Below are 17,059 nucleotides of genomic sequence, written 5' to 3' on the forward strand. Positions count from 1 at the left end.
TCAGATTTCTCTCCATTCTGATGTTTGGCCTAAACAACAATTAAGCCTTTACCATGTCTAAAGGCTTTTGTGCATTAAGTTGCTGCTACAATATTGGCTGATTAGCTAATTACATTAACGAGCAGGTATACAGGTGTACCTTTTGGTCTATGGAGCAGTCATCCTTCCTACATTACTGTATGGGTCTCAATCATGGATCACCTTCAGAAGACACCTGAAAACCCTGGAATAATACCACCAATGAACCTTACGAAAGATTTTGAGGATCAGCTGGAAGGACAGATGCACTAACACCAGTGTACTGGAAAGGGTCAAGATGAACAGCATTTCCACCATTCAGTGGCAAAGAGGAATGGAATGTTTCAACTGTGTGAAATGCTGTAACAAAATCAAGGAGGCCAAAGAGAGATTAATTATGGCCTCAAATCATATTGGATGGTATTAGACATTACACAGCATTTTCAGTACACTGGCAGGGATGAAAAAATGCAATTAAAGAGAAGAAATTTAGAAATTTTCAGTGTGGGTCACAAGTTCAAAGATTTGAAAGAAGAGAGGATGGTGAGTTTGAGGACTGTTTCTAAAAGAAAGAGGAGAGGGATGATGATGGCACACCTTACACAATCTACCCTGTTGTTAATCTTTCCTTTATTAAAAATCATGTATTTAACCAATGCAACAGATCAGATTTTCAAGTAATATGCACTGCATGGCATATGTGCAGCTGTAGGTAGTCAAAGACAACTTTGTGTCACCTTTTCTTGAAAGTGTTTTAGTATATAAAATAATGTGTAAGCAAACTCTCAACAACTTTCATCTTGTTTCTTGGAAAAATGGTTTTTAAAAATGTTTCTTAAAAGAGAAGGAAATTATATTAGAAAATAGCATTTTGTTTTCCATGTACTTAAATACTTCCTTCTCAACATTACATTTTATATGTAAATTCCTCTTTGGATTCATTAAAATGAAGCAAATCATGGAGAAAAATGTGTAATTACTTTTTAAAAATAAAATCCTATTTGTGTAGTGCAGACACTGACATTGGATATTTTCATAATGTGTGCATATCACTACCTAAAGTTGGCCACAACAGCAAAACTACAGTATATTCAAGACAAGTCCTGAATTGTTCAACAGTATAAATGCATTTTGTCTATATTAGATAAAAGGAACAAATGTTTAATAGGAATAGGTGCCAAGTTCTATACAGAATACTTTGCATTTCTTATTTATCAAATGCAAATAATGTAAATGAACAGGGTCCAGAAAAGAAAAATTTCCATATTGGAACAAAATAATTCAAAGTCTGACAGAATTAAATAAGATTACTATTTTTCAAAAAAAAAAGAATGCAGTTCATGTCTGGGCCTCATCATGCCAGTTCCACACTTTTGAACTTCATAAGCAGATTTTAATTTGCATAAACTTGCAATTCAAATTTTCTGTCATTCTTTACCTGTTATCAGAGCACTCTTTTACTACTAGTCATCTTACAGTTGACATCTATTGCCTTAGGGCTATTCCCTTTCCATCTTATTCAAATCATGTTTAAATTATTGTTCATAAACTATTAAGGACAGAATTTCATGTACATCATTCTAGGCAATATCTAGAAACCAGATGGCAAAGTGGCACAGCCAATGGAGCTGCTGTCTCACAGTGCAATGACCTGGATACAGACCTGACCTTCTGCACTGCTTGTGTGAAGTTAGTGCATTCTCTCTACGTCTGCATAAGGTTCCTGCACGTGCTCTGGTTTCCTCCAACCTTCCAAAAATGTGCAGTCTGGGGGGGTTAATTAGCCTTGGTAACTAACTAGACCCTATTGTGTAGGTGGGCAATAGAATCTGGGGGAGTTGATGGGAATGGAAATCAAAATTAGCGTAGTGTAAGTGGGTGCTTGATAACAGGCATGAACTGGGTGGGCTGAATGGCTTGTAGTGAATGATCTGCAGAGCTTTTCTCTTTGGAGCGAAGGAGGATGAGAAGTGACTTGACAGGATGGCTATAAGATGGCAAGAAGCATTGAGAGTGGATAGCTGGTGCCTTTTCCCAGGATGGAAATAGCTAACACAAGAGGGCATAATATTAAACTGGATTGGTTTTATAACTGAGTTGTGGGTGCACAGAATGCACTGCTTGGTGTGGTGGTAGACGCAGATGTATTAGGGACATTTACAAGACTCTTAGATAGGCACATGGATGAAAGGGCTATGCAGGAGGGAAGCATTATATTGATTTTGCAGGAAGATTAAAAGGTTGGTATAACATCATGGGTCAAAGGGCCTGTAATGTGTTGTACTGTTCTATGTTTGTAACACTCTCCAGGCCCCTCCCATTTACTGTGCAAGTCCTGCTCAGGTTTATTTGACCAAAGTGCAACGGCTTGCATTGTCTGAATTAAATTCCACCTGCTGTTCCTTGGCACTCTTCCCCAATTCACCCAGATCCTGGTGTAACATTAAATAGGCTTCTTCCCTGTCCACAACACCACCAATTTTGCTGTCATCTGCTCACTCACTAACCCTGTTAACAACATTGTCATCTAAATCATTACTATAACTACAAATTACAGTGGACCATACCACTGAGTACAGGCCTCAAATCTGAGTAAGTACTACCCTCTGAACCTTCCACTAAGCTAGTTTTGTATCACTCGAGATCCCATGTTATCTAAAGTTCCAGAACAATCTACCATGTGGGACCTTATCAAGAGCCCTTGCCAAGGTCCATTCAGTCAACGTTTATCACCCTGCTCTGGTCAAACCTCTTAGATACCTCTTCCAAAAACTCAGAGCAAATTTGTAAGACACCATTTTTCACACACAAAGCCATTCTAACTATCCATTACAAGTACACAGAATCTCATAGTATTTCAAATAAAGTTCCTCTACCCAGCTTCTTACAAAGACTTCATTCCTGTATCTATGTTCTGCCAGTCAAATGCAGTCAAAAAGAGATTCACTAGGCAATGGAGTAAAAGCACTATCCTCTCGTAAGTAGCTGAATGAGCTGGATCTGCGTATATCCTGTGGAATTTGGAGGAATGAGGAACATTTGCATTGAAAGGAGGAATGAAAAGGTAAATGCAGAGATATTAGCACTGGTGGAAGAGCCACAAGCAAGAATACATACTTACAAGAGATGGTCATTTAAAACTGAATTGCATAGGAATTTCTTCTCAAGAGGGCGGTGAGTCTCCGGTATTATGTAGGCTGAATAATTGGCATTATTTAAATTGAAGATAAGTAATATTTTTGAAAGATCAGGGAATTTAGGGCTACAAGGAATGGCATGAAAGAGCCGTTGAGGATGAGATCAGTCAACATCATCTTGAATGGTGCTGTAGCCTTGAGGGACGTGGTGGCCTATTTTTGCTGCTATAAGCAACACACATCAAAGTTGCTGGTGAATGCAGCAGGCCAGGCAGCATCTCTAGGAAGAGGTACAGTCGACGTTTCAGGCCGAGACCCTTCATCAGGACTAACTGAAGGAAGAGCTAGTAAGAGATCTGGAAGTGGGAAGGGGAGGGGGAGATCCAAAATTTTAGGAGAAGACAGGAGGGGGAGGGATGGAGCCAAGAGCTGGACAGGAGATTGGCAAAAGGGATATGAGAGGATCATGGGACAGTTATAATACTGTGCAAAAGTCTTAGGTACATATTTATAGCTAGGATGTCTAAAACCTTTGTACAGTACTGTATTTGTCAACATGGAGTGGAAAGTGAGTTTGTAAATCTAACAGGAGCAAAGGCTAACAACAGGAATTCTGCAGATGCTGGAAATTCAAGCAACATACATCAAAGTTGCTGGTGAACGCAGCAGGCCAAGCAGCATCTATAGGAAGTGGTGCAGTCGACGTTTCAGGCTGCTGGGAACGGTGAGGGTGGACTGCTAGGGGAGGGGTTAGGGACAGATAGCAGAGAAAGAGTACCTAGGCAGAGGTGGCGCGGATGCAGACACACCTAACTCTGAGACAGGAGGCAAAGTAATTGATTGCAAACAATTGGTTTACAGGTGTCCCCCACTTTTCAAACATTCGCTGTTACGAAAGACCTACAATAGTTACCTGTTTTCGCTAACAGAAGGTATTTTCACTGTAACGAAAAAAAGCAGCGCGCGCCCTGAGCAGCCAAGCTCCTCCCTGAAACTGCGTTCTAGCCAGCATTGCTTAAACACGTGCCTGTGAGCATCCGTGCTTTATGTCGATTTATTTTGAGCATTCGTTAGTAAGATGAGTTCTAAGGTATCGGAAAAGCATAAAAGAGCTCGTAAGGGTGTTACACTTAGCGTAAAACTAGACATAATTAAGCGTTTCGATCATGGTGAATGAAGTACGGACAAAGTGAGTTTGGCTAGTGGAAGTTGACAAAGATGATGTTGAAGAGGTTTTGGCACCCCATGACCAAGAACTGATAGATGAAGAGCTGATGCAATTGGAAGAGGAAAGGATAACAATCGAAACCGAATGCAGTAGCGAACGGACCGAAAATGAAGTCATCCAGGAACTGAATGTGAAGCAACTGCGTGAGATTTTTGCTGCAATGATTGCAGAAAAGTACGACTTTAATTTCTAATGGGTACATAGGTTTAGGGCATATTTGCAGGATGGTTTGAGTGCTTACAAAGAACTGTATGATAGAAAAATGCGGGAGGCTAAGCAGTCAAGCATACTGTCGTTTTTTAAGCCTTCCACATCAGCCACAGCAGACGACGAACCTCCACCTTCGACATCAAGGCAGGCAGACATAGAAGAAGATGACCTGCCTGCCCTGATGGAAACAGACGACGATGAGATGACACCCCAGTGTCCCACAACCCCAACCTCCGGGCTATGGACTGATACATTGCCGCGAAGAATGCAGCGGTAGCTGGGACGCACCCAGCACATCTTTAAGAAAAGAAGTTGAAATAAACAAGTTAATTAATTAGGTGCCGCTCGGCCCGTAAATGTTGGCCCAGATCAGACGCGATTGCCGATTGCGTCACGGCTGATCTGGGCCGACATTTATGTGCCGGGCTGCACCTAATTAATTAGCTTGTTTATTTCGGCTTTTTTCTTAAAGATGTGCTGGGTGCATCCCAGCTACCGCTGCACCGCTGCATACTTCGCGGATCGGTATCGGACCGTGGCCTGGAGGGTGGGGACCACTGCACCACCCCAACCTCCGACGTCTCAGCCAAACACACCACCATCAGTGTGCTCAGCGCTGTCTTCCCGATTCTGGTAAGTGACACTACACTGTACATACATTATTTCTACTTTATATAGGCTGTGTATTTTTATGTGTTATTTGGTATGATTTGGCAGCTTCATAGTTTAAAGGTTACCGGAGAGAGAGTTTCTGCTGAAGCGCTTGCGTGAGATTTTCGCTACGGTGGACAGTGCAGCAGTGATTGTAGAAAAGTATTTCTACTTTATATAGGCTATGCATTTATCATATCTTTCCTGCTTTTACTATATGTTACTGCTATTTTAGGTTTTATGTGTTATTTGGCATGATTTGGTAGGTTATTTTTTGGGTCTGCGAATGCTCACAAATTTTCCCCATCTAAATAAATGGTAATTGCTTGTTCTCTTTACGACATTCCGGCTTACAAACCGTTTCATAGGAGCGCTCTACCTTCGGACGGCAGGGGAAACCTGTATGTCTCTCTAGCATTTCCCACTCTCTCCCCTATTCTTTCCCCTTTTCCCAACCATGATTCCCTTCTCTCTGCCCACTTCCCACTCTGTCCATAATAGAGACCCATATCAGAATCAGGCTTATGGTCATTCACATATGTCATGAATTTTACTTTTGACCACATGTACATCCTGCACTTCTGCTCTCACTCCCTCTTCTACCAAACAGAGCAAAGGTATATTTCACCTACAGGCAGGTAGATCTCCTTTGGCAGCAATTACAGCCTTGAGTCTTTGTGGATAGGTCTCTTATCAGCTTTGCACATCTGGACACTGCAATTTTTCCCCATTCTTCTTTACAAAACTACTCAAGTTCTGTCAGATTGCATGGGGATCATGAGTAAACAACCCTTTTCAAATCCAGTTACAAATTCTCAATTAGATTGAGGTCTATACTCTGATTTGGCCACTCCAGGATATTAACTGTTGTTTTTAAGCCATCCCTGTGTAGCTCTGGCTTTATGCTTGGGGCCATTGTCTTGCTGGAAAACAGACCATCTCCCAAGTTGCAGTTCTCTTGCAGACTGCATCAGGTTTTCCTCCAGGATTCCTTGTATTTTGTTGCATCTATTTTGCACTCTACCTTCACAAGCCTTCCAGGGCCTGCTGCACTGAAGCATTCCCATAGCATGATGCAGCCACCAACATGGTAGGGATGGTATGTTTTTGATGATGTGCGGTGTTTGGCATGCCAAACATAGCGTCCAGTCTGATGGCCAAAAAGCTCGTTTGGTTTCATCAGACCATAGAACCTTCTTTCAGCTGACTTCAGAGTCTCCTTCATGCCTTCTGGCAAACTCTAGTTGAGATTTCATGAGAGTTTGTTTTTCAACGGTGGTTTTCTCTTTGGTACTCTCCTGTAAAGCTGCAACTGGTGAAGCACGCAGGCAACAGTTGTTGTATGTGCAGTCTCTCCCATCTCAGCCACTGAAGCTTGTAACTCCTCCAGAGTTGTCATAGCTCTTTTGGTGGCCTCCCTCACTAGTCCCCTTCTTGCAGAGTCGCTCAGTTTTTGAGGACAGCCTGTTCTAGGCAGATTAACAGCTGCACCATTTTCATTCCATTTCTTGATGAATGACTTAACTGTACTCGAAGGGATATCCAATGACTTGGAAATTTTGGTGTATCTCCTGACTTGTGCTTTTCAATAACCTTTTTGTGGAGTTGCTTGGAGTGTTCTTTTGTCTTTACGGTGTAGTTTTTGCCAGGATACTGACTCACTCACATACAGGTGTATTTTTACCACAATCAATTGAAACACCTTGAATGCACACAGGTCTCCAAAAACAGATCTCCATTCACCCGACTTCCAAAACCAATTGGCTGCACCAGTTTGGTGTGTCATTTTAAAGGCGGATGAATACTTATGCAATTAATCATTTTGTGTTTTATATTTGTAATTAATTTAGATCATTTTGTAGAGATCTATTTTTACTTTGACACCAAAGAGTCGTTTTCTGTTGATTAGTGTCAAAAAAGTCAAATTAAATCTACTGTGATTCAATGTAAAACAATAAAACATGAAAAACTTCTGGGGGGGGGATGAATACTTTTTATAGGCGCTATTAAAAAAATGTTGTACTGAAAAGTACAACAGTCTTTTTAGCAGCTATGACTAACCATTAGAGAATTTTCTCACAATGTCCACTGGCTTCAGATTAACTTCCTTACCTTGATACTAATTCTATTTGAATTGATGCACCAATGTCTAAATTTAGTTTTGAATTTCAGATCCTTTCAGATTGAACTTTAAATCAATAATGAAATCTGGGTGAAGTGGTTGTGATAGAATGATTTGATCATTCCTTTCATCACTTAAATAAAACAAACTGAAAGTGGTTTGATCGGTTCTTCTTTGGACAAAGGACACGTGTGAGCAATTTTCCACTGTTTTAGTTCTGTACCAGTGCTAGACATAATATTCTGCTCTACTCTTCAGCATTATTACTAGAATGTGATCAGGGCTGTTTTTTGATGTAATGTGGAGTGAATTGAATTGTCTGAAGACTTCCGTACATGTTGATAGGAACCTCAGGATGAGGCCAAGAACAGTTTACAGTAGCAATCCTAATTCAAGGTAGTGGTCCTGCTGATCTTTGCCATTTTTGAGGATGATGTGATTCACAAAGCTTCCTTCTCCCATTAATGCCTAAACTATCAATTCATGGATATGACATTTTATGTTGTGGATTTAAAGGTATACTGGACAGAGTTAAAAATTAACTGAATGCTATTGCATAAGCTGTTGATACTTGAAAAGCATTAATTCAAAAATGATCATAACTTAATACCCTTATAAGAAACAAATACAAAATCTTAAGAAATTTTTCCACCCAGCCTGATGCAAAATAAAAAGTACAAGTCGCTTTCATTGTGAGGTATTTTCTATCAGAAGTGTGGCATTTTAACATCTTGGCAATAAGTGTCATCAATTCTTACACTGTTGAGAAAGGAAATCCCTGTTGAACTAAAACTGGAATCCTGCTTCATATCCAAGGACGTCATGGGAGCCAAATCTATTGGATAAAAATAGAAAATTAGTTCTATCAAAGTTAACATAAATTAATTATAAATGTATTTTGGAACTTTTTGCAAATGTAAACTTAGACCAACATGTAACAAAGTGCAATACATAGCAACTTTCTATTAAAACATCATAGTAATTAAAGTCCGTTACATACAAATCACAACAGAGACGGGACACAGCTCAACCAAACCATGTTGATACTTTGGCTTTCATATTCATTATTCATTACTGCAGAACAAACAATTTTAAATTAAAAACTTTGAACAATTTTTCTGAATACCAATTTCCTTTTACCAATTTGATGCCTTCTTCTCAAAAATTAACTCCTTTATTTTTCTTCTAAAATTAATCTTAAAAACAATTAGCTTCATTCAATCATTTTCCAACAAAATATAAAAACTTTTCTGAACCAATTTCTTCCCTCTGGACTTCATTTATATCAAATGCTATGTTCTTATTAGCTTTATTTGTTCATTTTTTCAGAATGTGGGCATCACTGGCAAAACATCATTCTGTCTTCCAAAATGGCATGCCATACCGCTGGGCCAAGAGGCTGGCATGTCAGTTGGGAGGACATCAGAGTATCATCTCTATTACTACAGATATGAAATTGCATATAGGCCAAACTATGCAAGGATAGCAGATATGCTCTTTTGAAAGATCAGGTTGGTTTTCAAAGCAATCCACTGAGAATATGGTTGCTATTGCTAACACTTGATTCCTTGTGGTACAGCTTATTAGATTATCAAATCATTATTATAATTACTGTGGGTTTGAACTGGGGTCCATCGGTTGTTATTTGAGGCTTGTCACCAGTCCAATAACTTTATCACTACAATGCTCCATGCTTCTTTGAATGTTTACTTCTGCTAAACAGACACAGAAGATTGATTGCATATCTCCACACACTTGTCCAGTGTTAGACAAACTGGTACTTCTGTTCCAATAGTAAGTATAATGTCACTGGAACCTAATAACTAAGCAAAGCTATGAGAAAAACTGAAAGGCTGAAATAAAACTGGAAAAGCAGGCAATAAATAACAAGTTAGTGTCTGCACTTGAACACATACATACCTTGTTGAACTAGATAGTGGTCCATTTCTGAGGTACTTTGTTGTACCGAGTCCTACAATAAATGAGGTTCAGATATCAATATTTTGAACAACTTAACATTAGGCAACCATATTTATTTGTTATCTTTGACAGTGCTGCACCTAGCTTGAGCTTGTCACACATTAAGAAAGGGAGGTAGTTCAGTTTACTTTACCAGTTTTATCATACAATTATCTCAACATTTTACATGAAATTACCAAAGTAGGTAAATATCCGTACAAAGTATATTACAATGAACTATTCCACTCCTGGATTGGAAAAAAATATACTATAAAACCTGTTGCCTCAAATATTACTGAATTAGGAAGAAAACCTACACAGTGGTCTAGTTATTTGGGCGATCAATCTATTGGGGCAGCCACTAATTTTGGACAATTCATAAAGGAAAAAAAAACTAAATGAGAAAAACCCAGGACTTCCTTCATTTATTTGGGATACGACGTCATATAACTGTTCAATTGTTGCTGAACAGATTCTAACTAATGTCAGTTGCATATACTTGTGTTCAAAATTACTGATTTCAGTCACTGATAGCTGGCGCGTAAGACAATTCAGAACCGTTTTGCTCACTGCGGTTTCAAGCACTCAGGCCTGGTGATGGAAGAATAGGCCAGGAATGAAAATGAAACTATATCACTATTTCAGCAAGTGAGGAACTATGAACAATTTGAAGGTATCAACAATCATTTTGAAAGTTACAATGAAAATGAAGATTTGGAGATTGTAACAGCTTCTAACTAGTGTCAGTCATGTACATTTGTGTGCCTGTTAGACACTATGTCGTACTTTGAAAGAACAATTTTTAAACAGCATTAGTTGCATACACTTTGTGTTATGTTATTCATTTAGGCTGACCGACACTGAATTAAAAAGCAGTGATTTTTGACACTACTTCATGCAGGAAGGTAATGAATGCAGTCTATTATCTACACCAGGTGTCTACACTGATTTTGTTAATTTACAGCCAATCAAAAGAACACTGCAGCGTACATTGTATGACTTTTTCTGTCAATAGCCATTTGGAACTAATATACAGTTTTACAGTACTGTAGTAAAATTGGTGGTGTTCCAATTTGTTGTGCACTTCATTTAAATACACAATTTCTTACTCAGTGAAACACAGTTTGTCTTTTTTTAAGAACTATTTCATGAAACTTCGGCTAATTGGACAGTCACTTAATTGGGCCAAAAATGTACTGGTCTCAGTGTGCCCCAATGAACCAGAATCCACTGTATATAAACAAACAGCAAGGAAACAGTCCCATAAAAGTAATTTCAAACATTTTGCTTCGTATATTCACAAAAGTAAATACACAAAAGCAAGTCAGGGAACAGGAAATGAGCACATGTAAATGCAAGAATTATGGAACAAGAAAATGATGTTGATATTTGTACAAATCAAGAAGATACGTTGCAATGCTATAAAACTGCCAGTTAAATCGGGGATACAAGACAAGTTGATCGCGAAAACAAGGAACAGTTTGATAATCATGTTCAGAACTGCCAGCCAACTTCTACTTTCCTCAATAAACTGTATGCCTTTCTCTAGAAGCAGTTTGTAAAGTTTACCCTGGACTCCAGGATGTCACTTCCTAAGTCCAAATAGGCCAAAGGAATGTTCTCACTGTACTTAAACAGCAGAACCCTTCCATGCTGAAAGCCATTTGGAGGGAGGTGTGCTGAAATCAAAGCAATTGCATGTACTCTGGGTGGAGAATGCCCAAACTCAAAAATGCACTTAGCAGACCCTTTACACAACTGACATAATTTAAAAGACTGAATGGCAACTGAATGACTAATGTGTTCATTAGTGTAAAGACATGAGGCATAAATGCCTTCATCAGCAGAGAGACTAAGATAAACAAGTGAATTGAGGTTGAAATATAGCATTCCTGTGATGGAAAGCAAACACGTTGAAACAGTGGAATCCAATAAATGGGACAAAATCATTTATTACTCCTGGTCAATAAAGTTGCAATTTTTTGGCCAAATTCCTGGGTGCAGGGACAAAATTGATTGATTGAAAGAGAAATCTACATTGTACTTTATGTACCATGCTAGCAGTGAGTGCGAAACAAAATTATAAATTTCAAATACTGGATGCACAAAGGAGTTAAAATTTTCAAAGCAACATTCTAAATCTCCATTTTTAAAAACAGTATAATAAATGTATTACAATTCGCACATTAAAACAATTGTAATCTAAATATAAATTTCTAACTATCATAGGTACTCAATTTTCTCGATTTGACAATATTCCAAGATTGCATTGGGTTGAATAATCCTTAATGATCCCTGTCAATTGACACCCCCTCACCTCCACACACAAAACAGGTGCACCATCCACGGATATTTCCGTTAATAGCATCAGCACACGGTAATTCACCATCTTGTTGCCCCTAAAGTCTTCTTAACAATTGCTTCCATTGAAAATGTAATGCATTTTTTTTTTATGGAAAGTAGTTAATCTTGGCTGGATTCCCTTGCTTCCACCCACAGGGTGAATGCACCTGGGCAAAGACTTCACAAATTGGGAACACCTGTCTTTCATGAGCTTCAAAAACAGCAAATACTATTAAAAATATAGATGGCCTTCTTTTCAGTAATAATGTTGGTCTTGAATAACTAAACAATTCTGCTTACTACATAACAGTGCTTCTGGTGAAATAATTAAACAGCTGAAGAACATACTGGTTCTAATTTAGCACACTAAAAATGAAAACCTAAAACACACATCGAATTCCAAATCTCTCTGTACTCATATTTTGCAATAATTACACTTTTCATAATACCCAACTTCCTGATATTTTTATTTAAATCTTTTAGATGAGTTTTATATGAATGCTTATCCATGAAGGTTCTTGTTTATTCCATTTATAAAACAATCCCATTAACTGAATAATCATTTTTAAGCTGTGGTCTGGAATTCTTATAACACTGTGCATGCAAAAAGTTTAAAGGTCTATTTATGTTGACTTTTTCCTGCAGTTCCGACTTGAACTGACTCATCTGGTGTCTAAAACTGAAAGTCTGTGACTTCCTTGCAAGTTCCTTACTAACAGATTGAGGGCCAGGAACGCGTCAGTTCGTTCCGTTGCTGGACTTCATGTGAAGTTTAGACTTGTTGAGCTCACTATTCAGAATATGTGCCAAGTCAGATCAGGCAAAGTATCCCAGACTCCACTTATTTTAAATGGGACTGTATGGCAAAAATTTAGAATTAGACATGAATTCAAATCTCACCGAAACAAATGAAAACAAAAGGATGTGGAATGAAGGCAGAATGGACTCTTATGTGACTTACACTTTAAGTGTTTTCAGACCATAAGATATAGAAGCAGAACTGGGCCAGTTTGCCCATCGAATTTGCTCTGCCATTTCATCATGTCTGATCCATTTCCCTTTCAGCCCTAATCTCATGCCTTCTCTACATATCTATCCCTTCATGCCCTGACTAGTCAAGAATCTATCACCCTCTGCCTTAAATATACCCAATGTCACACACGCTCAATCAATTTCAAGGTAAATTTGCTTGCTGATAAACCTTCAAGCACTGGTTATCAAAGCTATTTTACAAGCACTTATGATCACAATTCCTCATTGCTGCACTGTGGCCTCTCAACCTCTTATATATTTGTATTTGTAAAATGTTGATGTTTTCCCTCAGATCTGATCTTAAACATGCTTTGGTTGGTTTCACCTGTTAAACCTTCTTTCTGCTACTCATTTTCTAATTGGTTTGCACATTTTTACACAAAATTTATTCTATGGAGATATTTATTAATTTTCTTTCAAGACTCCTCATTTTTTGTTTTACTAATACAATCAAATCTTCACCACGCGCTTTCATCAAAACTGGAACCTTTCAACACGTCCCTTTCGCTACTAATGCAGAGCATTCCATCCAAATTCACATTAATTTCCTCCATTCTCGGCTTTTATTGCCAATTTTCCTCACACATTTTATAATATATACCAAATTTATATTCTCATTGGAACTGAGTGGCTGACTTGTCTACAAACATTTCTCATGTCAATAAAGCAAAAAAAATTGCTTATTTAAAATCTTGGACATTACTTGCAGTTCTGACTTTACAACACTGCAATATCTTTAAAACAGTTTACTCACCAATAGATGGTTGGAATGTTAATTTAAAGATGCTATACACTTGCTTAATATGCGTGACTATTCATTTTTATATTTAAATTTCGCGTCCTTTTGAAATCATAAGGTATGCACAATGTTAAATCCAAAAAGTAGCAGTATTAGTTGAGATGGATTTTTGAACATGTTTAGGTTTCTAAGTTGAAGCTGAGGGGGAACGTCTTAACTCAGAGGGTCGTCAGACTGTGGAACGAACTGCTGGTGGAAGTGGTGGATGCAGGTTCAATTTCAACATTTAAGAGAAATCTGAATAGGTACATGGATGGGAGGGGTATGGATGGCTATGATCCAGGTGTAGATCAACGGCATCAGCCATAATAATAGTTTGGCACAGACTGGAAGAGTCAAAAGGCCTTTTTTCTGTGCTGTAGTGCTCTGTGACTCTATGCACATGGCGATCATATCAATTCTGCATCTCTTGGTTGAAATTGCCATTCCCCACATCTGGTCTCCAGAAATTGAAATCTTCCGTAACTATGACCACATTGTTACCCACCTACCACTTTGACTTGATCTAAGGCTTTCACTCAGTGATGGGTCTGATACAAAATAAAAACACTTGGTATACTTACAGATAGTACTGCAATCTAAAAAGGACCATCCAACACTCTTTGTTCATTTTTTGAGCACGTTTTCTTTATAAAGAGGGGCTGTGAAAATTATACCTTGATATTACTGATAAGCAACTATAAAAAAAGGCATCCGTTAGTCTTGCGAGACCATTGGAAAGTCTTCACTCTCCAGGGCGCAGGCCTGGGCAAGGTTGTATGGAAGACCGGCAGTTGCCCATGCTGCAAGTCTCCCCTCTCCACGACACCGATGTTGTCCAAGGGAAGGGCATTAGGACCCATACAGCTTGGCACCAGTGTCGTCGCAGAGCACTGTGTGATTAAGTGCCTTGCTCAAGGACACAACATGCCGCCTCGGCTGGGGCTTGAACTCAGGACCTTCAGAACGCCAGTCGAATGCCTTAACCACTTGACTACGTGCCCAACTTAAATCAGCAACTAAATCAATGAATAGTACATACCAAAACAGAATCCAGTCTTTCCCTGACTTTTTGCATTTTCATGGACATCCTGGATATATGACTAAATGAAGAAAGAGAGGCATCATATGAAGTCCCACCATCAAAACTGCTGCTGAGAATCTTGGGTCCTTTTGGTGTAGATGTAGTTGTAGATTTTAAATTTGCTCTACTGACATTTTTCATACTTTCAGCTTCCACCTGAGCAACTAGAAAGAAAATGAAAAAATTTTAAATAACCACCATTCTATATGGCGCTTTAAACATTAGTGTTACGTTGTATCAATAATTGTAAAGGAAAGACCTATATCTAATATATAGCTATGAAATAAGAACCATTAAAACAATAATGCAAATAGCATTTACCACTACTTCCAAAACAATTTGAATGGAATACAATAATAATCTTCACAAGTTCCCTGTTTTGAAAGGTAGCATAGAAGGTTAGAGATGCAAAATATGTACTGCCAATAAAGTGTTTTTAAATTTCATTTCTTTAATGAGCAGATTTAATCAACAGTCTGCTATTTTTCTAGTCACATTGCACTCAAGCTTTGTACATGGAAACAACCAACTGACTGACATCAGTGGTGGGCAAACTAATGGAGAAGAGCATGGCTTTGTGAGGGGCAGGTTGTGCCTCATGAGCCTGGCTAACTTGTTTGAGGAAGTGACAAAACCAAATTGATGAAGACAGAGCAGTGATGTGGCCTATATGGATTTTAGTAACACGTTTGACAAGGTTTCCCATGGTAGACTCATTCAGAAAGTCAGTAGGTGTTGTACTTAGGAAAACCCGGCTGCATGGATACAGAAATGACTTGCCCATACAAGGTAGAGGGTGGTAGCAGATGGAGCATACTCTGCCTGGAGTTCCGTGACTGAAGGTCCTCTGTAGGGATCTGTTCTGGGACCTCTGCAATTTGTGATTTTTATAAATGACTTAGATGAGGAGGTGGAAAGGAGGGTTAGTAAGTTTGCAGGTGACACAGAGGTTGGTGGAGTTAAGGAGGGTGTAGAAGGCTGTCATACAGTTCTGTGAAAAAGGCACATATGTACAGCTAGGGTATTTTATGTATTACACTGTACTGTTGCTGCAAAAAGAAACATTTCATGAAGTGTGAGTGATAATAAACGTGATTCTGATCTGGATGTCTGTTGTGGACTGAGAGTGGGAAGGGGGCAGTGAGAGAGGAATCATGGTTGGGAAAAGGGGGAAGGGAGAGGGTGGAAGGAAGTGGAAAGCACCGGAGAGTCATTCTGTAATGATCAACAAACCAATAGTTTGGAGTCCGACTACCTTGCCTGTGTCTCAGGGATATGTGTACGTGTACCTGTACCTGCACCATTCCCTCCTCCCTGCTTCTGGCACTCCTTCTCTGCCACCTGTCCTACACTCCCAACATCCTTCGCCAGATTTACTAAGTCGCTCTCCACTCCACGTTACATACTGTGCAAAAATCTTAGGCACCCTAGCTATATACATGTACTTAAGACTTTTGCACAGTTCTGTAGGTTAAAATGGCACATTGATAGGTGTGGAACTGGGCTGAGAAGTGGTAGATAGAGTTCAACCTGGAAAAGTGTTAAGTGATTCACTTTGGAAGGTTGAACTTGAAAGCAGAGTACAAGGTTAATGCCAAAATTTTAGGAACAGAGGAATCTTGGGATCTATGTCCATAGATTCCTCAAAATTGGGGCACAGTTGATAGGGTGATTATATGGTGGTATATGGTGTGTTGGCCTTCATTAGTTGGGATTGCGTTCAAGAGCCATAAAGTAATATTGCAGCTCTGTAATACTCTGGTGAGACCTCAGTTGGAGCATTGTGTTCAATACTTCCATTTAACATTTTTAACTATATTTTATATTTAGAAATATAGCACTGTAACAGGCCCAATGAGCCAGTGCCACACAATTACAGCCATGAGGCTAATTAATGTACTAACCCGTATGTCTTTGGAATGTACGAGGAAACCAGAGCACCCCCATGGCCACCTGGTCACTTCATTATAAGAAAACTTGAGAGAGGATGCAGAGGAGATTTACCAGGTTGCTGCTTGGATTAGAGAATATGCCTTATGAGGTTACAAGGGGTAAATTGATGGAGGTGTACAAGATGATAGGAGGCACAGACAGAGTGGACAGTAGTGCCTTTTCCAAAGGTGGTAATGGCCAATACAAGAGGGCATACTTTTAAGGTGACTGGAATAAAGTATAGAGCAGGTGACAAAAGTAGTTTTGTTTTTAAACACAGTGGTAAGTGCATGGTATGCACTGCTGGGGGTGGTGGTATAGGCAGACACATTAGAGACATTAAAAGATTCTTATAGATGGGCACTTGGACAAAAGAAAAATGGAGGGCTTTGTGGGAGGGAAGGGTTAGACTGACCTTGGAGTAGGTTAAAAAGGCAGCACAAAATTATGGACTAAAGAATCTTTGTTGTACATTCTATGCAGGGACAGGTGTTATACCTCCTACAGTTACAGGGGGAAGTGCCTTAGAGGAAGACAGGGGTGGGGGATGTCAGAGATAAGCAAA

General features: G+C 39.1%; 1 protein-coding gene across 2 annotated transcripts in view; it reads right to left on the reverse strand.

Annotated features, from left to right (window-relative positions):
• ahi1 (Abelson helper integration site 1) overlaps positions 1-17,059 on the reverse strand; it is a 216,059-nt gene that overhangs the window by 113,968 nt on the left and 85,032 nt on the right. For both annotated transcript variants that reach the window (XM_063040430.1, XM_063040431.1), the window contains 3 exons: positions 14,521-14,726; positions 9,287-9,338; positions 8,125-8,201 (listed from right to left, as the gene is read on the reverse strand). In XM_063040430.1, coding sequence (XP_062896500.1) covers positions 8,125-8,201; positions 9,287-9,338; positions 14,521-14,726 — 335 coding nt within the window. The remainder of the gene's footprint in view (positions 1-8,124; positions 8,202-9,286; positions 9,339-14,520; positions 14,727-17,059) is intronic.

The sequence above is a fragment of the Mobula hypostoma genome, chromosome 2, assembly GCF_963921235.1.
Source record: "Mobula hypostoma chromosome 2, sMobHyp1.1, whole genome shotgun sequence".
Classification (NCBI taxonomy): Eukaryota; Metazoa; Chordata; class Chondrichthyes; order Myliobatiformes; family Myliobatidae; genus Mobula; species Mobula hypostoma.